Here is a 24,949-nt window from a genome sequence, read left to right on the forward strand (position 1 = left end):
ATTGAATGTTAACTATCAGTCTTAGAAAGGAAAGAATATATATTTGCATGTACTTATAAAAAATTAGCTTAGGACTTAGATACAATACAGCTATATGATACCATGTGGCTGAGTGGTAAATAAAAACTGGGTGATTCATTCATAAAACCAGACATTCACTGTTCCTAACTGAATCTCAAGTCACTCTTTTTTTTTCCCACACAAAGTATGTATGCTCTGAATGCCTCCTGGTCTGCTTGTTTATTCAGCAACTAGATAACTTGAGAATTTGGGTTATTTATTCCCATTAGTAACACAGTGACTTCTTTGGGTTTGGGTAAATGCATCAGTGAATTAACACCCAGAGGCAGAATTCAGACTAACACTACTTTCTGTATGACACAGAAGCTAATGACTTCTAAATTTTTAAAGTGCTGAAAAGAAAGGAGGAGGAGAAGGAAAGAGGGGGAGATGGTAAGGAGAAGGGAAGGGAGGAAGAGGAGACACAGTTGCAAAAACCATGACCCAGAAATGTTAATAGATTTCCTCTCTGAACATTACAGCTAAAGTGTGTCAACCTCTAAACTGTAAGATGCAACCTAAGGAGAGAGGGCTGCACTTGAAATAACGTATAGCATTCTTATCGTCATGTATCTTTAACAATGTCTATATTATAAAGCACAGCTAACTGAAAGAGCTCTACTTGACAGCTCAAACACAAAAATAAATTCTTTGCAAGAAAAGAGTAACAAAAAGAAAACAGCACATTAGACCGCAGTCTGCAGGCCTGGTTTTTCTCAAAGTGTGCTTTGGGCCCAGTAACCTGTGGCTGCAGGGTTCCCTGTATGCCTCAGGATACTGAACAGCATCCCTGGACTCTACCCACTAGATGTGAGTCACATCTCCACCCAAATTATGCCATCACAAATGACTCTACATTTGGCCAAATGTCTCTTGGAGGCAGAGTCACTCCTGGAGGAGAACTGCCCTTATAGTTAATTGTCCTCACCCTGGTAACAGCAAAAGTTGCTCTTTCCCCAAGTATGTTTTCTCTGTGCCCATTAAAGAAAAAGAAACAGAAGAAAAAAAGAAAAGAAAGAAAACAATAGTAAAGACAAACTCAAAGCAGAGATCTTATTGATACAATTACTTGACAGTCAACCTGCACATTCTCCTCCAGTTTAGTAGCTGGGCACAAGAACTAGACCAGACTTACCTAAAACGCTGTGCCTGCTGAGCTAGCGGTCCTGGGTACCTTCTGTTTGGAGACTGGTACAGCTGGGAAAGGATGGCCTGATTGGTTTTTTGGCTTGGATTATTAGCAAACTTTACAGTGATTGGCTCTGTGGCACCAGGAGGTTTCTGGCCATTTAGGCCTTTGATAGCTTCTTCTGCCTCAATCCGCTTGTCAAATCGAATAAACCCTACACCCCTTGATATGCCTAAGGTAGATTTAAGTAAAGATTTGGGAAAGAGGGAGCAGGAAAGGGGAAGAAGAGAAGAAAGGATAAATTAATTTTTCCTTCTCATTAACATCTTTTCACCCAAAAACAACATTTGCCACAAAAAAACACATCAGGAAGAAAATTTTACCTTAGTAATTCAACTCAGAACCTCAATCTTCCACCTTTTAAAAATGTACCAAATAACCTATTCAATGCGAGGTCTCACTGGTTACCGTGTGCTTGTCAAGAAACCAATAAAGTACAGAGTACATAAGCCCATGCTTTCTTCCCTACATTCCCTCCTGCCTCCTGTGCACTGTAACACTAACTGGGTGCCCAAGTACTTTTCCAATCATGCTATCAGACAGGCAGCCCCTTCCTTGGAATAAGAACAAAAATATGTATTTGCTAAAAACACTAGAGAGCATATATTGCTAAACTAAAATTCTAAGAAATGCCATTTGTCATAGTCATCATATAAACATGAAGGTCTCTCAAGAAAACAGAATCTGAAGAGGATCTTCATGGTCTGGGAAGCTCTTCTATTCTTCCCTTCCGCTATCTCACAGAAGTAATGCAGCATAGACTACACGCTAAGTCAGCAGAACTGTGGACTTCTGGCGCCTCCAACATTCCTCTTGAGCTTGGAAGGCCATTCCCTGACTGTTCTTTGATAACAGCGGCGGCAAGACAGGGCATGAACAAGGCCTTTCTGGGTTTACAATTTGGAATAGCAGCATGTAACGGGCACAGGCAGGTGAGCAGATCACAGTTGGTCAACACAAGGTAGGCAGCCTTGGAGAAACGCCTTCTTGGCAACCAACCAGGCCCTCACAGGACCACATTTTAGCCTAGTACATAGGAAAGTATAGATAATTCAGAGTGGGCCAATGAAGTTATGAGGGGCTGTTGAGGAAACCTATACCATCGTGATTTAGAGCACCCTCTCAAAAAAAAGGGGGGGGGTCTGTCTGCTTTACAATTGAACCCGGATAAGGCTCAGACTTTTCCAGGGTAGATAAGGCATTGTCTCGAGGCATGTTTTATCTGATATGCTGTTACTTCATCTTTTCTATGTAAGATACACACACCATACACGGCCAACACCTGAAGGCTCAACGCCAGAGCTGCTGAGCTTCTTATTCCACTTCAGGAAAAGGGTGTGTTTTTCATGAAAGTTGTACGTATAAAGAAGTGACTACAAATACATTCTTCCCCTTTCATCTCTCTATGGGCTCCTATTGAGAACACACATTCCAGCTAGCATATTTCCATCTCTCAGCAGGCTGAAGAAGTTTGCTTCAAGTGTGAGATGCCAACCTGGTAGCTTGGTCATGGAGTGAGATCTTGAATTTAAAAAAAAAAAAAAAAAAAAGAAGAAGAAGAAGAAGAAGGGAAAAAAAAGAAAAAAAAAAAGAAAAAGAAGGCAGGGGTGGGGGGCAAAACAAAACATGAACACACAGAGCAAAGGAAAGTAAAATACTAAAATTCTTGGCTGCTCCATTAGGAAAGCATAGGTTTAAAAATATCATCCACACAAGTGGGGCTATGGGACTGGGAGGTGTAAAATGTCAATTCTCAGGATTGACTACATTTGGTGTAGGACCCCAGAATTTGTAGTTCTAGCAAAGTTCCAACAGGCTGCTGATAGGCCCCACTCAGGAAATACTGTCTGTTCACCCACCATCCTTCGCTCTCTGAAAGGAAGGCTCAGTCATCCTTTGCCATCATTAATAGGAAGAGACACGATTTCCATGTTACATACAAAGTTTACTCTCAGTCCACCAATTTCTCATTAAGAACCAAATTCTTTTTAAAAAAATTAATGCGATGAACAAGGAGGTAATTCTGTTGCTTAGAATAAATTCTGTTTGATTTGTTAAGCTTGGGTTTCTATTTTGCCCCAGTGTGCAGACCGCACCAGGAGGATTACGGGCTCGTTACTGCAGCTAATGCAGTCATATACACTCTCAGACTTTCTCACAGCAGCGCAGTCTACAGGCCACTCTCCCAGGAAGTGTACACACTGCTGCTTCTCTCGCCAGAAGTCTATGAAAAGCACTTCCTGTGAAGGCAATTAACAGCACAGAATGGAAAAGCCTACACTGCTCTGCTCAAATTCACAACAACGGAACTCATCTCTACTTGAAGATTAAAAACGTGGCCTGGTTTTATTCTAGAGTTAATCCGCTCCTTTCTTTACAAGAAAAATTCACACACTGTAATACACAATATTGCAATATGGGTAGCTTGGAAATAAGGCACCCCAGGTAACTTTCTGCTCCCCCTTCCATGTTTCTTCAGTTTAAAAATGTTCTCAAAAGGACAAGTATTGCTTTTATAATAGAAAAAAAAATCTATGTGTATGTTATTTTAAAACTCTGTAATCCAATCCATACCACCAGCTATCCATTGGCTCACACTGTTATCAGAAATGGTCTTTGCGTACAAAGTTCTAATGAACATCATATTCTCATCTGGTCAAAAGTTACATTAGGCATAAAACAAATTGCTACCACTCAAAATCTCATCCTCTTACGTATGCCTCTATGGCACAGCAGAGCCTGGGAAAACTGCCTTCGCAGCAATTACCAGAGTGGATTCAACCTCATCCTTGCTCAGAGAACCAGCTGCATACCGCTGCTGCAGTCAAATTTGCTTTTCACAAAAAATAAGATTGTTTATAAGGGGGATAGGGGTTTTTTTCACATGGAGGCTTGAAAATGAAGATTATAGCATCTATAAATTTATTACAAGCCATGAAACGGGCTTCAAACCTGCACCTTCGGGGTGGAAATGACTCAAGCTCGCTCACTCCACTCCACAATCTATTTCTGTCCATGCATATTTATGAACAATTCCAGCAGAAAATTGCATTTTCTGGCCCACATATACCTTTGATGTGTTCTAGAGGCAAGACTGCTGTGTGAGGAGACAGAATATTTCACAATCCGCCCGTCAGTCAGGGAGCACAAGACTGTCCACAACCACTGGCTACTTACCAGTGACCTGGTCGACAAGAATCCGAGAAGTAATGATGCGCCCATACTGTGAAAACAGCTGTTCCAGCTCCTTCTGGGTCATGGTTTTTGGAAGCCCGCTGACGTATAAGTTTGCATCTCTGATTGAGGCTGAGCTTGGGCGAGCATAGGAAACCTGAAAAGGGAATAAGGTTAAGAACACTGGTACTCTCACTCCTGTCAGAAACCTCCACAAGTGCTTCACAGCGGGCAGAGAGCCAGCGCTGTCTAAAGACAAGTGTGTGCTGTTGGCTCGCTGAGGGTAGGGTTCAGAAAAGGAGGAATGCCAAAGACCCGTTCCTACAGTCCCCATGAGGTCTCGAGCCAGACCAGTGGCACACAGCGCGGACAAGGGAAGTAAGTTGTCCTCAGGGGTGGCAACGAAAAGGCAAGAGATTTGCAAGCAATTATTCCAAGTGTACATATTCTTAACTCATCGGGTACATTTAAGACTTTTTTTCTACATCTCTGGAGATGGTGGCATCCATATAACAATGTGTAGCTCTTATCAGGGAAGGACTTCATATCACTGATGCCAACACCACTCTCAGGTGAACTCTTGGAGATTTACACACAGGAGGGACTCACAATCCATATTCTTCTCATCCACAAGTTTTCATAGCCTTCTTTTTTATACCAAGTGTTTGGCTGTCTTTATCTGCTAGTTATGCTCTTTCAAAAAAATCTCCTTTAATTTTATTTTTTTAATTTTTATTACACGCATTTTCATCATAGTCTTTCCCCTCTCCCTACACATCCAACTTCAAGTTCTTTCTCTTAAAACAAAACAAAATCCAGCAAACAAACAAAAAAGCTCACAAATATAAACAGAGTCCTTTTTGTGTGAGCCAGTATCCCCGAGCCTGCCCTGAAGTGGGCTTCATATACCCACTGGCACTCCATTGTATAAAAAAGATTTTCCTGCTCACAGCAAGTTTCAATTGCAAGTCGCTCTTGGTTGGAGGTGGGACTTGGGGCTTATTCCCCTTTTTCCATGTTAGGATTTTGTCTAGCTTGAACACATAAGAATCTTGTGCATGCTGCCGCAGTGTGTGTGATCTGTGAGTTGTACGTGTTATCAGCCCCGTGGTGCATGGAAAAAAGTGTCCTTGGAGTTGTCTTCTCAGGCTCCTACAATCTTTCTGTCTCTTTGACATCTAAAGAAGTCTTTTAATGAAAGAATCCCAAATTATACAAGACAGTAGACAAAACATCTGTATTAGTTTATAATCCTCGCTATTCAAGTCTTGCTCATCACTGGATCCTCAGTGTTTAGACAATGACCAGAATGTGGCCAAAGCAAAACTACGTCATAAACCAAGCCTATCTTATCTAGTTAATGACCACATGAGTCCACAACAAGCTGGACCCGAGCATTGTGACGAAATCCATCATCTCATCAGACCTGAAATTCATACCTGCTTTACCCATATCATATAAACATTGTTTAGAAAGCTGTAGGTCCATGTGGTTTCCAAACATGTTCTCTTTGGCTTACAGAGGATCTCTTCAGGATTGGCCAACTGCATGGACAGAAATTTTGTAACCCAGCCTGTCTTCTGCATTATTTATTATAAATAACCAAAATGTCCAACTCTGGAATTGACTTGCTTAGACTAGTACTATGATTACTTCAGCTTAGTCACATTACCTAGTAATAACCAACCTTAATCAGGTTTACTACTACAATTTAGAATCTTTTTATCAAAACTAGAATTTTAAAAAAGCATTAACCATTTTCTTTTTGTTTTATACCCATAGATCTTTATTACTTTTAAATAATATTTCTAGGAAATAAAACAAAAAGAAAACCCTGGCCAGCTTTTTATATTAATTTATGAAGTTCTTGGTATCTTTTACCCTTGCCCCAACAGGGCTTATAATATTCCTGTCTTTATTCAATCAGTTTGCTCGCTAACAGCTGGAAATACAGATGCTGTTCCAAGGGCTTATTTGAAAGTCACATTACACTGTCCTGTCCTCCATAAAGGAATCTGGGACAGTAGCAAAGAGAAAATATTCACATACACTCTTTTCTCTCTATACCTAGCTACGTTGTAATGAAGACTTATAAATACAAAATAAAAGAGGAGGAAAACTTCAAGTAATCAAAAGTCTAGCCTTGGGACTTCTGTACCTATGGCACCATGGACTCGGAAGCATGTTTGAATCCAGTGGTAAGAATACATGAATACCAAGGCTCTTTTCTAGGCTGATTTGCAATCTTCTAAGGAAGCTATACAATCTGGCACTTGGCCCACTCCATATTGAGGATTTCATGGTTTTATTCCTGTAGCAGGGAGCCAGTCAGCAGTCACTTTGCTCTAGACTATGTGACTGAAGGGCTCTCTTTGTGAGAGCCACTCACCATGGGCTACAGGGCAAGCATAAGCATTTATGCCTTCTCATTGAGTGGAAAAGCAAGGAGAGGCAGGCAGGAGGCTCTAGCTTAGCATAAGGCAGGGAGAGTCACAGTGATGAAAGGTGACAATTCTCCAGTCAGTGAGCCTGGGTTCAAAACTAGGTTCACTTTATTACCCTGTTAACTTGAGACAAAGTCCTTAATCCTATTATACCACATAAACCACACAATTTTACCTTTTAAAAGTAGTTTTTAGGAGTAAATAAGTACTTTTTACTGTACATAGCATTTTTAAGAGTCTAAAAATTAGGGTGGCCGTGCTATAAATATTATTCACCTCTACGTGCATCCGACTATGTCCAGAAAGACCTATATAATCAAGTTTAGAGTAACCAAGTCCATCTCAGCTTTCCAGAGTCATTTACTCATGCAGTGACATTCACTGCTTTGTACAGTTCAGACATGTGTGGGTGAGGTGTTTTAAGTTATCCTGAAGTATATTTAGAATAAAGGGCTTATATTTAGTGATTATGTAAAAACTGAAAGCATACAGGGATCAGCAGCCCTCCCCTCAATATCCATTCTTTTGTGTGCTTGCTTGCTTTTCCCATTGTTTGGTTTGGCTTTTGAGATGGGACTTCATTCTTTAGCTCAGGCTGGCCTGGGACTCACTATATAGTTCAGGCTCGCCTCAGACTTAAGGCAATCCTCCTGCCTCAGCCTTGTGGATGCTTAGTTTGAGAGGTTTGAACATCCATACCAGGCTTATAATGCACAAACTTACATTCACATTATTTCTTTATCTCCTAGTTATGTTAAAAGGGTGTTTCCTATAATGCTGTAAAGAACTGGTAACAAATACTGCTTACCAATAAAGTCACATTCAGGCTTAGGTTTTTACCAGCTATAAGACATATAGAGTTTTGTTCTGTGCCTTTGACTATCTTGTAAGGCAGGCAGGGCACACAAATAGAAGAATAGATTGTGGCCAACACAAGAGGTAAAGATAAGGCAAATGCCATGTGTAAGGAGAAGCATAGCCAGTGCTGAGGTCTGGGTTCACCAACTCACCTCCCTGCCTCCCTGCCTTTCTCACCTGGTCCAGCTTTTTTTCACAGTATCACAATATGGAAACTAGCTGGTCAGTTCACTTGATATAAGAGTTCAGAATTTTTAAGTAACTCTAGCCTGTTTCTTAAAGCACACATACAAACTAAGCAAAGATAGCAGAAAAGATGTCACTAAACCAGTTATTTTTATGTCACATGCATTAATGTATTCCAAAGTAGCTTTCCCTAAAAATAGTGGTCACTAGTTGAGATTAACTGTAGAAACTGCTTATCATAATAAAAATAAGTTTTATTACATTCTATTCCATAGAAATAAAGAACACCACCCCTGGGAATTTCCAGGAAGTGAAACAAGGGGCATTTGGGCTGACCTTTCTTCCATGATGCACCTGGTTGAATCCTACCTCTGTAAGTTTCTTAGAATGGAAGCAGCCTCCCTGTTCCTCTATTTGGTTAGGGATATCACTGTCAACAACATCCTGCCTTCCAAGAAAAGGTAGACAGCTCTTCAATCTCAGAGGATTATAAGACGAAGTACACTTTAAACCACAGTGGGAAGCCTTACAGAGATACGAGGACAATCACCTTGGGGATTTAAATCCGTTACCAGTCCAATCTCTCTACCTAGTAATTATCAGCAATGGTCATCACTCTGACTTTGCTGTGGATCTGGAGTTTTATGGATGCCTTGCATCAATACTCACCTACAAAACCACACTGGGACTGAAGATGTGGGAACACATCTTCAAAGTGTTAAATACCCTTGTGGGTCTTTACAACTAAATTCCCTCAGAGAAGACTCAAGAGGGTTTTCTTTACACGAGGAATTCTCTATAAATACCTCAATACAATGAATCTGTAGTACTGGTCTTGGTGGGGCAAATAGCTTCTTCCTTCTAGTCATTGGATTAATATATGGGTTTGTATTTTAAATTTTCACTGCCATTTAAACAGGTGAATATTTAATGCCTGAGGAGCAAGGTTATGAAATGTCAAAACTACTAAGTGAAGGATCTAATTTAAGAGGCAGCCAGAGCGTCTGCAATTTAAATATTTAAAGATGATACAGGGAGTACAAAAACTGAACACCAATCTGCTTCCAAGATAGCAATTTAAAACTCAGGTTTATTCTGGAAGTTCTCACAAGCCTACAAGTGATATAATAAACCAAGGCAAGCAATACTGAGGCTCCTTGAGGGAAGGTGGGAGGGAGAAGCAGAAAGCAGAGAGACTGTGTAGCCAATGACTTTCCCAAAGTGCTCTTCACAAATGAGACTACACTGGACAGAGAAAACAAAAAAACAAGACAAGTTTACCAAAGTAATTAGGTTTCAAAATTGGAGTACTCTGAAATACACTATATTCTTTGTAATTAAACGCCCATTTCCTCATCATAAGCTAAAACTAATTACTCATTAAACATGCAAGGAGTATGCTATCAAAAGAAGTTAATAAAAATACACAAAATTAAAAGAAACTTATAGTATCATATGGGCAAGAACTGGTACTTCATTAAATGCGAAACTTAATATCTTAGGACATGACTGCATTCTACAGAAGTCCATCTGAAATGATTCTGTCCCAAAGTACTACTGCCCTGTCTCTGATTCATCAGTGAGAATATCAGAAACGGTGACTTTAATACCGACAGATTAAAGTGGTATGATCCCCAAATGAACAAAGCAATCGGTTTCTTTTTAAACTTTGAACGTCTAAAAAAATCACCCACTGACAAGATCACCAATGAACAGCTTTTATCACTTGTCAACTACTGACCCAGAACTACAAATATTAAACTTGGAAATTAGATACTTGTCACTTTAGACATTTTTTAAAAAGCCTAATTCAATTTCTTCTAACTTAAAAGAATGGGAAAGGTCATAATTATGCCCATTTACACTGCAAGTTAATTGCTATTCATATCGTAAAGCAAAAGCCTGATTGTTGCTCTCTGAAAAAGTGACTACCACTAAATACAAGTTGGCCCTCGGTGTGCTAAGTGGAGCAAAGGTTCCATCCCAGCTTCATGCCTCCACAGTTGGCTGATGCACAGCTTCCTCCTGAGGGGCTCAGAGCATGCACAGAGGGATTCTGTCTCCAAACACAATTCAGGCCACAGACCTTAAAATGTACCGAAAGGGAAGATGTGTGCTTTGATCTGTTTCCATGTGCAAAACACTACCAGGAACATGTCCTGGAACACACCAAGCCACATGTATATCATAGTTCTAGATTACTTTTTTCAGGAAAGGCATGCTTCCCCATGGGTGGCCAACAAGAGAAGAGAACAGTGCAGAATAAAGATTGGCTCCAGCAAAAATGATGGGACCAAAGGAAGCAATCTCTTCTAGCAAAAGGCTTATAGAAGTTTATATATTAGTGTAGTTAACTTTTAATATTCCAAGATACAGAAATTAGAAAGCACAACCACTGGGGGGAAAATAGAATTTCAAGTTTTACTTCAAACAGGTTTGCTCACTGTTTTGATTAATAATGATTGCTTTAATTCAACTGAGTACAGAGATACCATGGAATACTTTTGATGGTGTTCTCTGTCTAAAATGCCTGGAGTGCTTCCTATGGCTTTTAGAACCTAACATTTCTCGAACCTTGAGGCTCAGGGCACTGTCTACTTTTTCTATATAAATTCAAATAACCTACAGTTTCCCTAGGCTTCCTGCTACCCTGCTTCCCTCTGTTAAATAAAAGATGCTGCTCTAACTTGCCTATGTTCTAGTTATTTCCAACTTCTTGCAAACATTTATCTTACCACTCCATAAATGCTTGCCAGTCCTGTCCACTGTAGTCTGAATTCCAGGACTCTGCCTGTACCTACAGTGCACTGATTGTGCCACTTTTAAATTTGTACAGAAATAGGACATACCTACTATCATCCTGTCTTGTAGGTGACACAACTCCTGGAACTAAGGAAATAACCACCATATTACTTTGCATACATTGCTATCAACCACACATTTGTTGTGGTGAAGATGGTATATGATCATCATGAACTAACTTGATGTTTATAAAACTTTTTTTTTTTTAAGGGTAGAACAAGCCGCAAATCTGATATGGAATGCCAAAAGTTCAAGTAAGTATTATCAACAGAAGAGACTGGAAAATTCGATTAAACATATTTAATAGGAAGTTTTAGCTCTTGAAATTGAGGATTTAAATACCTGAAGGAAAGGAAGCTCAACAGAATACTATGGTACTGGTGGGGTTGGGGTGCGGGAATAAAAAAAGACAACAGAGATCATTTAATTCAGTTTCCTTAGAAAAGACAACTGTGCACTGGGCAGTGGTGGCACATGTCTTTAATCCTGGCTCTCTGAAGGGAGAGGTTGGCAGATCTCTGAGTTTAAGGCCAGCCTGATCTACAGAATGAGTTCTAGGACAGTCAGCCACACCTTGAGAAAAAAACCCTGTCTGGAAAAAACAAAAGGACAATAAGAACAAAGGTAGCTTGTCTAAAAAACACAAAGAAGAGATACAGATATTTCATTCAGAGATGTGACTTTTCTATCTGTGTGTTTCTTCATTATATTAGTTGTTGAAACATGGCCTTTGAACTCACAAATAACTAGTGAAATGGCAATCAATGAGAGAATGAGCAGCTGTTGCCAAGGAGATACCTGAAGAGACACTCTAAGAAGCTATGGAACTTCGCTTTGATAAATTAAATATTCTCTTATGTATATATAAGAACTATGAAACATGGCTGAATGAGAGGGCTCAGAGTAAGCACTTGTTATTCAGTCCTGATGAGTGCAACGGCTGGAATTCACATCAATGCAGAAGGGGAGAACTCCACACAGTTGTCCCTGACCTCCATGTGTGTGCACACATCACCATCATCATCATCATGCTTAAAGAGCATAGATTGCTTGATCAATTGATTGGTTTTTTGAGACAGTGTTTCTCTTTGTGTAGCTTTGGCTGTCCTAGAACTCAATTTGTAACCAGGCTGGCTTTGAACTCAGAGATCCACCTCTGCCTGCCTCCCAAGTGCTGGGATTAAAGGTGTGTACCACTGCTTAAAGGGTGTTTAAAAAATATGAAACACATCAAAGTGGATGAGTTGGTTTCTACAAGTACAGAATTTCTTCTATTACTAATGCCCAAGATTTAAGTTATGTGTGAAAAAATAATTTAATTTTTGGAGGCAGGCCAGCAGAATAAAAAAAGGAAAATGAAGGATCTTGACATACCACCAACTGAAATATACCTACACTTCAAGCTCTCCTACATTAAGTGCTTCATTTGAAAATCATGCACCATTTAAAAGACAACTGGTTGTTTACACTAAGGAGGCTTCTCAGCTTCCTAGCAGCTTCAAATTTCACTGAGTCAAAGTCAAGGCAATTGACCTTAGCTCCAACATCAAGATGAGACTGACTGATCAGAAGACACTGTTAATGAGACTAAGAACATGGAATGGCCAAAGGAAAACAAAAGGATACTGGTTATAAGGATTATGCCAAGAAAACTAGCAACTGCAGAAGTAACAAATGGGCCTTCTTTTCACATATGGCCTAAACTTAGCCTCTGAGCATGACACTAAGCACAGTTAAGTGGACCCAATTCCATCCATGCATGGCAGTTTAAAATGAGGGTCCAAAAAGTTCTATTTCTCAGGTATGGTGGCTGGAATAGAATCCCGGCCCCTTCACTATAGTTTCTCTTTGACTATATAGGCAAATAGCTTAGCAAGGACCTTCCATGTTATTGACAACAAACAGTGTATGTGACAAAGACACTCCTGAGACACAACAGAACAATGTCTTCCAAGTTTCTAAACTATTTCTGCAGAGTAAAAAAGCAAATAAAAGTGTGACCGTCTGGACATCCCCAATTGATGGAAGAAGACCTCAAGTACTGCTATTAGCACTGAGGTGTTCCGACCAGTAGACACATGCTCTTATGTGTGCATGTTCCTTCCTGGACACACACATTCACTTCTTTTAGTTAAAAAGTAACTGAATATACAAAAGTAGTAAGTACATTTTTAAAAGCAAATATAACTTCAGCGTCTTTATTGTAAGTAAATCATACAACACCCGCCACAATGTTTAGGGGACCTTTTGGGTACATGTACACACATTTTCATGCTAAGATTCAAAACTAATTTTTCCCCCCAAGGGTTGTCTGTCTGTAGTAAGCCTCCATCAATACAAACTGTATAACCACTTAAAATAACAACAATCAAATGAACAAACAGAACTCTCCCATCAGTTGCAGGAGACATTCTGGACTTGCTACAATACTTAGCCTTTAACTATGACAAAATGAGAATGTGTGTTGAGGAAGACATGCGCGTGGCATGACGACAGTGAAATTGATATAAAGATATGGCACTTCCCATGGAGCTACGGGAAGTTCTCCAACATGAGTTTTGTAGACTTGATTGAAGTTGAATGACTGTGAGGAATGTAGTCAGTACCTGTGGGGAATAACCCCAAACAGTAAGATAATGCTCTCACTCTCAGCATGATCACCATTGGAGAAAAACCATGGGAAAACGTTCCTTAAATGAACTGATTTGCAAGACTAATGGTTTCATTCAGAGATACGATCCTCCTTTCTCCAAATGTCTATTAGACACCTGAGCTACATATTTCCCCACAAAGCGCTTTAACAATGAATAATAATAATAACTACTGTGCTCCTAAAGCCTGTCTCAGGGCAGTTGTAAAGAGTTTACAAGAGAGGCTTGATAGAAAACATGACAACCTTCACGGGACAAAAATCTCCAGAAACTTAAGAAGGGAGGAGTGAAAAAGGGATCGTGCCACCTTCATCTTTGCTTTGAGATAAATCGTCCTCTTCAGACCTGACCTCACCTTCAGAATCCCATCCTGTGGTATTTAATTACACAGGATGTCCTGGCACCAAGCCCTTTCCTCCGCTCTCACTGATTGATAGCATCAATAACATTCACTAGCTATAATTAACCCTCCAAATAGTATCCCCTTTGCTGCTGGTGGATCAATGTGCTCTGGAGAACAAAGTACAAAGGTGAGAGGTGGTGTTAGCCTTCACCTTCACAGTTCCCTTGACTTTGTGGACCAGGGCAATCTGCAGACCATGCAAACTTCACAATTCCCTCAAGACACTGCTTAGTGAAGAACACTAAAGTATTGTTTGTTTTTTTGTTTTTGACAATTTCTTACAAATCTGAGCAGGCTTTTGGCAAACCTATAGGTTTCATGTCCCCGTGGCTGCCGGGCAATATTCAGTTTACAGGCCAAATGTTCCTAAACTAAGGTGGCAGAGACCAAATACTTTAAAAACTATTTATAGTATGTTATGTTTTTTATAATAATGCAACAAACTGCCATTTAGGGAGAGGCCTATTAAAAAAGGTTAATAAAATAGATACTAAGGAAGGGTGAACATACAGGGTCAGGTGCAGGTGATATGACCTTATTATAAATTACAAAATTATCTTTTATTAACAATAGCATCTCCACTGACCACCATGAAGACCCATTCTAAGTTCATGGGACCCAAACAACCAAAGGATACATAGGAAACAATGGTATTTTACTTGTGAATTACCTGAGATCTAAAAATACTCTGAAAAGGAGCTAACTATACAGAGGGGAAAACATTTATTGTTTCTTCATTAAATCCGGCATTTTATCTATTGAATGCACATTGCTCTACTATGAAGATAATATAACCCATAATAGGGGTCTTGTTATTTGCATCAACATATATTTGGAAATAAGCATAAGTATACCCACATGTGAATTATAAAGGCTCACTAACTTAGATGGGGCCAAGATGTGTCTGACAGCTGTTACAGTAGCATTCTCCTTGCCTGGATCACTAGTGATCAGATCATTAACTCCTGGTGACTAGAAGTCTGTGTTTTATCAACTACCCCATTCAAGGGATTCTGTGGAACAACAGAAGTTCTGAAAAGCCCTTATCAGAAAGATATAAAATCCATCATGTTCAAACCCTGGACCTTGTTTTTTAGGTTTCCCTGAGAACTTATAAAAAATAAGAGTCACTTTCTAATGTTAGTTTCTGAATGAGACAATTCCCATGTTGCAAGTTCGAAGCATTTATAGGGATATAAGTCACCAACAAATGCAAAATTGTAGAAGTTAAAGTAAGTCTATTGATCCCAAGGATTTCCAGGAGCCCCACAGCCTGGCCAGGGCCTGGGAAACTGAAATCATAAAATACCCATTGTACTCAACCTTACAATGTGGTTGTCTCCATAACCTTTCTAGGAATGTAAGAAGGGGCCATATGAATAAAACAGGCATGAACATCAGGGTTTTAAAAACAGATAGCTAAAGATCTCACGGGAAACCACTCTTCTGAACGGTCTGTTTTCAGGATGCAGCCCAGTTTTGCTTCTTTTTTGTCACTCACCTGAGGGATCACCATTAGTTACCCCAGAGCCTGAGCAGGAATGATTAAACCCTGAGCCATACATACATACATACACACACACACACACACACACACACACACACACACACACACACATACATATACACACACTCAGACTAGCAAGACAAGGTTTATTGTCTCAAAAACAAAAACAAAAACAAAACAAACTAACGTGGGCTCCAATTTATCTGTGAAAGAAAATAAGGACTGGCCTCTCAGTGACTGCCACAGTTCCTTCACAATTACTTTTTAAAGAGTCCTGTGACGTTATGGTGGAAAGCAGGCATGGCAGAGAAGGAAGGATGGGATGGACTCCTTGAAGTTAGTGCCTGACTCTATCTAGCCAGCTTCTCAGAACAGGCGAAAAAGATGGAGAACCAGCTCTCCTGGCTCATAAATTAAACAAAAGACAACCCAACCTTGTCCATGAGCAGTCGGAAGTCAGAGCAGCCACAGCTAGAAGGCCTTCCAGAAGTGTCTCTACTGAGGTACACTTCTGTAAAAAGCATGGCAGGTGGATTAAAAGGCCTGCTCAGGTGCCATTTTCTGACCGTGTGAATCAGGTTCAGATTTTCCTCCTCTTGTTAGTTTAAAACCCAAACTGACATAGATCCACACACATAAGCCTCCTAGTCCAGTGCTTTTAGGAGCTTCTTCCTTTTAGGTATCAAAAAGACCAGCTGGTCAAATGATTTAAAGTTCTGGGCAGTTAGACTTATTAAGTTCCCAAGCAAACCCCCACCATAAAACAAATACAAATACACAATAGCAAAGCAGAAATAGCAACAGTGATTTCTTAAACCAATGCCAGTGTTCAAGTCTGACTTTCATGTCCTCTCCCTCACCTTCAGACAGGTAGACTCAAGCATTTGTCAACCCTTTTACTCCAATGGAGGTAGCTATAAAAGCTTTAAGTTCTCTAGGCTGGTTACAAAGGAAAACCTGCCAGCAGCATTCTCTTAGCCCTCATTTGCATAAGCAGAGCCATCTCCCAAGACCAGGGTATTCCTCAAGAGCATGCTTGGGGAACAGAATGACCCATCACTTCCGTGCAAGGAACACAGATTCAGTCCACCGCCAAGCATGTTCCACTAAGTGGCAGGTGAAAGGACCATAAGAGATCTGGGGACCTGCTCCTCACTCCACTGTCTATATAAGCTCACTTCCACTCCAGCAACTAGAGAAGGATATCCAAAGAAAATCTATTCAAAGAATGGAAAATTACTGCCCTCTGTGGACTCCCAGACGGCCATCTAACTCTCAATTGGAAAGATGGGAGATAAGAACTTAAGTTTGGACTCCCCAAAATCCACCTAAAATGCTGGGCAGGTACAGAGGCCACCTGTAGTTTCAGCACTCAGGAGGCACATTGGCTAGTAAGACTAGCCAAATTATCAAGGTCTAAGTTCAATGAAAGACCCTGGGTCAATAAACACAGGGAATAGTAGATTGAGCATGACATCTTGAGTTAGCTTCAAGCGTTCATTCTCTCATATTGTCATGTTCTCTCTCTCTCTCTCTCTCTCTCTCTCTCTCTCTCTCTCTCTCTCTCTCTCTCTCTCACACACACACACACACACACCACCATGACCACCACCAGCAGCAGCAGCAGCACCACCACCACCACCAGCACCACATACACAAACACACTCAAACACACACAGTGGTTTGGATGCCATTTTTTTTCCTGATTTCTTAATGTTTGGGAGAAGGGCCTCTTCACACATTATATGCATTATCCATCAGGAGCCTGAAGGGCACACATTACATTATCTCTACTTATTTTGTGCATGGACAGTGTCATGGTGAAGATTCATCCCATCAACATTCTAAGGTCTCAAGTTTTGGATCAATTTAGATTTCCTGGTTTGGGGAGTTCCAAGTCATTTACAGAAACAAATGGAAGTTAAAAGGTTGAAAGTCTTGTACAAGATGACACTGCCAGGTGACCAAGAAAAGTGAGAAACAGAGGCTTACAGATCCATGTTGAGTACAACTCCTGGCTAAACAGGTGTGGAAAAGGAAATGTAACATTTTCTAAGTTTATAATTTAGAAATAAAAAAAAGTATAAATCTTTAAGAAAAAACTGAAAAGCAATATAAGGACTCAGAATAAAAGTTTATTAGATTACCTTAATCACTGTCAAACTGAACACTTTAAGGAACAGCTTATTATTAATATTTAATACTCTAATTTTTATAATAGAATTTTCCATATGTACTTAAATAGTAGTTTAATTATTTTAATGAAGATATTCCACATTTCTAGATGGGAGTTAATTTTCAGGCAAATGTAATTTTTAGTCTGCTACATGCTTGGATAATTATGGAAAAAGAGAGAATACACGGGGACACTTCTATACTTCCGTGCAGATCTCCAGACTTCAGAGGGAGAGGCTGGTTTCTGGACTAGTGCCTAACAATAATATACAGTTATATTCCAGTGACAGAGCTCCTGTTCTGGAAAAGAAAGCTTCATACTGATACCCTACTGATCCAGAATGTGGGAGATATGCTGGGTCAGTAGTTTGTATCACTGTGCACAAGAGAATACACAGGCACTTCAGAAATGAAAGGTTTTACTTTATAAAATAATCATTTTTCTTCTACTCACGAGTTGATGTCTAATACATTAATCTAGACAAAAGGACAGATATTCTGGCTTTAAACGGAGTGTTCTGCACACTATTCAGAACATATCTCTACATAAGTTTCCTTAAAAATGAGTCAGGAAAGCACATGATGACCAGCAGTCACTAAGCCCCTCGCTCCTGAGAAGGCCAGAGTCATTTCTCACAGGCAATGGAGGGCTACTGAGGAAAGATACCATCACACCAGCATGGAATTTCTTATACTGCCCTCAGAATACTTTGGAGTTCTACTGTCTGAACTGCACAGATACTATATCGTTTTCCTACCCTTGCTAAGGTAAGACATTAACATCTGGGAACAGTCACCTGTCATCTACTATGTCAATAAAAGGGACAATATGGGCAGGGGTTAGCAAGCTCCATGCTGCTGACCAATCCATCCCTTGTTCCTAGCAAGGGATGTTGTAAACACATTTCCCTAGGAGGCACAGCATGGTCCGGAAACATGGTTCATCACACTGAAGGCTAAGTACATCAGTGCTGCTCAAAATAAAGCCTGAAGGGACAGCTTCGGACTTCCTGATTCTAAGCTGCTCTTCCTGGAGGTGAAAACTGAACTGTAAGCTACAACACACACCACTTACTTAACATACTCAAGGTGACAGACACTTTACTCTGTCTAACAGAATTGACCACAAAGGCTGACTACAGAAGAGGCTACAAGACAACCTGAACCATGTGTGCAAGGCAACAACTCTGCAGATAGCCACCCACTTAAAAGGAGAGGTTGACTGCCATGCAGATTGCTGATCACCTGGGCTCGCTTATCTACTACAGCTCTGGTTCTGGAACACGTGCATCTAAATCACTCCTCACACATCAATGTAACAAGTATCTTAGATTCTCGTGGGGCCGGAGGGAGTTTAACTCACTGAAGAAATAACAAATATAAGTCATTTGACATTTCAACTATTACACAAAGCCCTACTGGACTGATAAACCTCCTTTCACAGTACTTCAATCACTACTCCAATATTAAAAGGAAAAAAAAAATCAGGAATTTACCAAAGCCATACTGATACGGTGGGTGGTGTGGAAAAGAGAACAAAAACAAATATTTGAGAATTGTAAATGTCATATATATTAGCAACTATATACAAAGTAGGTCTTTTCCTCTAAAGAAGAGCATGGTGTGTTAGTGGGGTATTAGATGTACTAGAGTTACTGCTGTCTGCAACTGTGCAACCGTGGCTAACCTGTATGAGCTCCAAGGTCTCCTCCACACTCAGAGCAGACAGAATCGTGTGCAAGTCTAAACTACATCTGGATCCTGCTGATCCCCAGTCTTCTGGGGTTTCTTGTAGGTAGAGAACATGGAGTTCAAACTCAGGCTAACTCAACCTGAGTTGGAACAACCCAGCAGGGGAGCAGCTCAGAGGGGCTCTCAGAGAGAATTGGTAAGATCAGCCACCACCAGGATTAAAGTGTGGCTTCCAGATCACCACGAAAACAGTAAATACAAGAAAAAACACACTTGAGATTTCATAATAGGAATGCAAAACCTGTCTAATAGAAAGAAAAAAAGAAGAAATACAAACATAAGCAAAAATTGTACAATCTACTTCTGAAGAATGGTCTGCTTTGCCTCTCAAAAGGAAGCTGGGCCAAACTGAGGATACCAGCTGTTATCTGATATTTTTGCAAGAACCAAATGGGGGCAGGGAAAAGAAGTAGCTTGCTGCCTGCCTATCACCCCTTCTAAATTTCAGAAAGTCACAAGTAGATGTCACAGGATAAAAGCTACAAAGCACTACTGTCCTTGCTTACACATTCAGCCCAAGCAGCTGGGCCTGAGGAGAGCAGGCTGGACCACTGGCAGCAGGGGAGCAGCTGGCATCAATGGGAGGCCTGAGGAGAGCAGGCTGGACCACTGGCAGCAGGGGAGCAGCTGGCATCAATGGGAGGCCTGAGGAGAGCAGGCTGGACCACTGTCTGCAGGGGAGCCGCTGGCATCAATGGGAAAGGCTGAGTACATTTATCTTACCTTGGCTTGCTTTCTCTGCATCTCTACCTTTTTCAGGATCTTACAGCATGCAGTATGTATAGCAAAATAAGTGACTCACTAAGAATGAAACAAGGGTGATTATTTCTGGAGCGAGGAAAAGGGTCATTTGCTGAGATGAGCCAGCCCAATCACATTTCATTTTCTTTTTAACAACTTGAGCTGTCAACACTAAAAGCAATTGATTTCCAGGACTGCTGATCATTTTAGTTAAGGAAGAGGAAGCCTACAAAAATCCATAGGACTCAGAACACACAAAACAGCCTGAGGAGAGCTAGATAGTGGGCACCATTATTAAGGGCACTGTATTATCACTATTAAAAGACTGAACATCTGACATGAGGAAAGATTAAGTGGGCAAGTGTAAAGAGTTGGGGGGGAAGCAATTCAGATTAAAAAAACAAACAAAAAAGATCAAAACCAAGTCTTTGTCATCTTAAACTTCTCTAAGATGCTTTTAGAATATCACAATAAACAGTTCCTTTTCTGAGTATAGGCTCCATTGTCTCCTTAGACATTCCCATTACTAAAAACACCCAGAATTCTCAGACATCTCACATCTCAGTATATTTGGAGACCATCATGCATTTCCTTTAGATGAAAAGCACTGACAGACATTTTTCATAAATATAAAGGATGAGGCATCAAAACGGCCCAGGGTTAACACATCACCTTAACTGTTAATCCAAAGAGAAATTACCTTAAGCATAAAGATGACACTGCACTTCGAGATCCCTCAAAACATAAACCAAAACTTCTAGACAAGTCTGTAAGCAAGATGGACTCCAGTCAGTCTTGACTAACTTCTCATCCTTAGGCTACAGTGTAGGCTGGCTTCTTAAATCATGGGAAGAAAACAGGTTCCAACTGGAGTCAATTGATAGAGATACGTCTGGAACACTATTTTGAAATATACTTGGGAGCTACACCTAAATTCAGCAAGAGCCTGCACCATGATTGATGTGAGATGTCCACACTGGGCAGGAGGGAGTGAATGGATGACATGGGCTAGATTTGCCAGAGGCAACATCACTTTTATTTGCTAAAGAGAAAGAAATCTATGCTTAAAACTGGATCAACTTCTTATCCAGAGAACTGAGGTAAGGATTTCAAAATATAACCCTGCAGAAAAATATCCATAAAATAACTTACTGTACATCTTCAAAGGACACATGAGTTAGTCTATCTCCTCAGAAAGCAAGAAACACAACCACCAGACCCAGTGTGCTTGCTCAAAATCACAAATTGTTTTGAATGCTAAACTGGAAAAAGTAATACTTTATTGTTGGTAGATCATATGAAATTTAAGTTTTGCATGCAAGGGCACTGTGACCCATCTAGATACATAGTAGCCACAGTCATAATCTGTGTCAAGGGCAGAGGTGAGAAACACGGCTGAGCCTTTCTGGCTTACAAAACAACACTAACTATTGCTGTTCAGACAAGTGCAACAATCCCTCCAGTAATAGTTCAAGGAGTCTCTCTATAAGGACTTAATTTAGGGGCTTTATACAGTATATATCGGAGGGCACTGTTGCTCTTTCTGCTAATATAAATGTCCACATATAATATTAAAGTTGCCTCCTTTGTTCAATAAGTACAAAAACATTATACTGTATGACTCACAGACAGGCTCACGGGGCCCAAATGAAAAGTACAAATAAACTCTTATTCTACAAGCAAACTTAAGAAAAGTGTGAACATACTTTTATTGTTTTGGTTTGAAGTCTCAATCCATTCAGAGTGTTGATAGCTTTCTCTGCATCCTTGGGGTCAATGTAGTTCACAAATCCGTAACCCAAGCTCTGCCCTGAGGAGACGGAAGAGGAGAGGCATGTTAGTTCAAACCCACGGACAGGAGGTGACTTAGCTTTTAGCACAGGCTCCTGTCATTTGTAAATTTAGATATCTTTAGAACTCAGCAAGCAGTGCTGCTTATGAAACCACACAGGCCCAGGCCATCCCATCATACATCACATGCCTAATCCAGGACATGGCAGCAGCCCCAAAACTGGGTGCACCTCTCTGCGGAGCTCCAGAAGACATAGAGAAAGCTCGGAGCGAGACGGAAGATAGAAACAGCAACCCAGAATCTGTCAGTGTTTTATCACGCAGACTGACACATTACCACATTTCGAAACTACAGTTACTACAGACAGTAAAATGAAAAAATGATTTGTGTGTGTAGGAATGTGTGACATAATGGCATTTTGGTCAATGATGTGCTGCATACACAATGGCATTCCCATTAAAGTCTAATTAAACTGAAATATTCCTATCACCTAGTGACATCATCACTATGATGACCTCATAGCACAAGTCATAGTCATGTGCTTATGATAGTACTGATGTAAAAAATATACTGGTCATATGAGAATGCAGTTATATACAGTTTGTACAGTAAATACTTGATGATAATGGCTATTAGTGAATCTATTTCTATTATGTATTTGGCCATATGCATTTAAAAAGGTGTGCTATATAAAAATGCCATGTTTTTGTTTATAACTCCCTCAAATATATCCTTTGATTTTATCAAGATCTATACCACGTGATTGATCTGCATCATTTAGCCTTGTATAAGGAACCACCTGTAATGGGCATACATGACAAAATGGACTAACAGCACATCTCAGATTGAGATGTCTTTAAACAATGTATGACATCATGTGGCCATACAAACATGCACAGGCACAATTTTAAAAGAGCATTTCTTTGGACAAATGAAATGGAACTTTCTCTAGGTATTATTCTGATCTAAAAATGCAATACAGCAAAACAAGCAAAGGATCATGCAAAGGATGGCATACATGATGATGTGAAAAGGAAAAAGGTAAGCAACGAAACACAGAACTGCGCATCCATCCAAACAACTCTTGCTTGTTGCCATGGTGGTGGCCCCATCAGCTGGCCATCTAACCTCCCACTCAGTGGTGCTGTGTTAGGAACCATGGAGATAGCAGGGATAGATAAGTACTGCAACACAGACCTAAGTCAGGTTGCTCCCACCAGAAATCAAAGGTTCAATTGAGGCAAAATTTCTCCATTGGAGAAGAGACAGGAGACATAAATGAAAGAAATGATTGGACAGCAGACTTTTCCTAGAAAGTACAAATGCTTTCTTAAAACCCTGGCTCTCTAGCAGTGTCATAGGAAAGGCGGGAATTTGTTCTCAATGGGTCCCCCAAGTGCTGCATGTTGGTATTAAAGACAGCCACTCTGGTTATTCCAAAGTGTGACTTCCTTGCTATTGATAAGAAAAACACAGAACTTGGGAATATGCTTTGGAGATCATGATCAGAATTTGGGAAATCAGGAGCTAGCATATTCCCTCTTTCCAAACTGTGTTTCCTGTAATCAAAACAACAGAAAACAGCCTTGGGGCATTAGGCACTGGTAGAGAGCTTTCTTAACATGGGCAAGGCCCTATGTCAGAAGATCAGCACTTCAGAGAACAAGAATGAGAAGGGAGAGCCACAAATGCACACATTTAACTACAAATTTAGACATGTGCCAGGCACACTTGGGCATACATTGATGCAGGCAAACATTCATGCACATTAAATAAATCTACAAGAAGAGTCACACGTCAAGCCACGGTAATTTCAAGCCTTCAGATTTTTACCAATTTGAGAAGCATTTCTTACTTGTCTACTGTACAAGTATGGAATGCAACTCTACTGTCCTTGAGCAGGATTCAAGTTGGCAAAAGACAAAAAGGATGAATCTAAGTAAGAAACCAGCTTATATGGGATTTGGAGCCTGGCAGGTGAGTTCCAATCTTGTCTCTACTACCTACCAACTGTGTGACTTTGAAGACCTTCTTCACACTTTCTGAGAAACTGTTCCTCCTTCACCTTGAAAATGAAGACAATCCTACACAGCTAGAGCACTGAAACAATGCCGACAACCCTCGGTACTGAGAAAGCAGACATCCGAGAGAAAGACTACATCCAGACAAGTAGTGCATATACTCCACTCCTACTCTACAGTACAGAGTTTAAACATATTCACTTATGGTCATATCAGGAAGATAGTAAAATCTGATAGAAACGGAAGAGACAGACAACCCTGTACCGAACAGATTTATCACTCTACTACTCTATGATTAAATTAACTAGTAACTGCATCAGGGGAATGCAATTCTCTTTTCTACAGGTAGATTTTCTGCCAGCAACAGTTTCAACTAGAGCTACATGCTAGAATCACTTAGAAATCTTGGAAAGCCTGAACCCTGCTCTCCAAATTCCTGATATTATCAGTAGGGTTTGAAGCATGAAAATAGCTTTCCAAAAGTTCAGTGTTATGGGGCTACAACCATCCTGAGAAACGCGGGGTTTGTTTGTTTGTTTGTTTGTTTGTTTTGGAGGGGATGTTCTTTTTAAAATATTTACCTATGTGTGTGTGCAACTTGCAGGAGTGAGCCTTCCTTCCTCTTCCACCGTATATATGTTCCAGGGATTGAGCTCAGGTCATTGGGTTTGGCAGAAACCACACTGTCTTGATGTGTCATCTCACTGACCCAAGAAAACGGAGTCTTAGAGTATATAGAACATCTGGAAGCTATTGAGGGGGCCTGAGCATGTAAAGTGTCTCCACAGGGAAGACACCATTTTACAGATGTATTTTTAAGAGATGCACGGTGGTCTTTTTCTCTGTTGTCACATTATCTACTATTTCGGGCCTCCTGGTGTGGGTCTTAGGCAATCACACTTCTAAGCCCAAAGCTGTGCATGGAGAAGATTGCTCCAGGTGTTCCTGCTGATCTGCTCTACAGGTCAGCAGGAGTCCTGGCTCCTAACTTGCTATGAGCAGTGGAAGGTTTGAAAATGAAACCAGGAGAATTTAAATGGTGCTATTTAAAAAAATCAAACAAACAAAAATATAAAGGTCATTGTTAGGAAGCCCATTCTTTAACTATGACCTGACACCCTATGCAATCTGGCTAGCTACAACAATGAATCAAATTCTTACTATTGATTAAGCCTAATCACATAGTTACCCCCA

At 40.3% G+C, this 24,949-nt stretch overlaps 1 protein-coding gene across 40 annotated transcripts in view; it reads right to left on the reverse strand.

Moving 5' to 3' along the window:
* Elavl2 (ELAV like RNA binding protein 1) overlaps positions 1–24,949 on the reverse strand; it is a 188,576-nt gene that overhangs the window by 48,033 nt on the left and 115,594 nt on the right. For 37 of the 40 annotated variants that reach the window (XR_003954881.1, NM_001374237.1, NM_207685.2 and 34 more), the window contains 3 exons: positions 21,649–21,752; positions 4,427–4,580; positions 1,196–1,421 (listed from right to left, as the gene is read on the reverse strand). Coding sequence is in view for 39 of the 40 variants with exons in the window: in NM_001374237.1 (NP_001361166.1) it covers positions 1,196–1,421; positions 4,427–4,580; positions 21,649–21,752 (484 nt within the window). In the remaining variant the exon portion in view is untranslated. The remainder of the gene's footprint in view (positions 1–1,195; positions 1,422–4,426; positions 4,581–21,648; positions 21,753–24,949) is intronic. The other 3 variants (XM_030253247.1, XM_017319991.2, XM_017319990.2) reach the window with 1 other exon arrangement.

Source organism: Mus musculus, chromosome 4, assembly GCF_000001635.26.
Source record: "Mus musculus strain C57BL/6J chromosome 4, GRCm38.p6 C57BL/6J".
Lineage (NCBI taxonomy): Eukaryota > Metazoa > Chordata > Mammalia > Rodentia > Muridae > Mus > Mus musculus.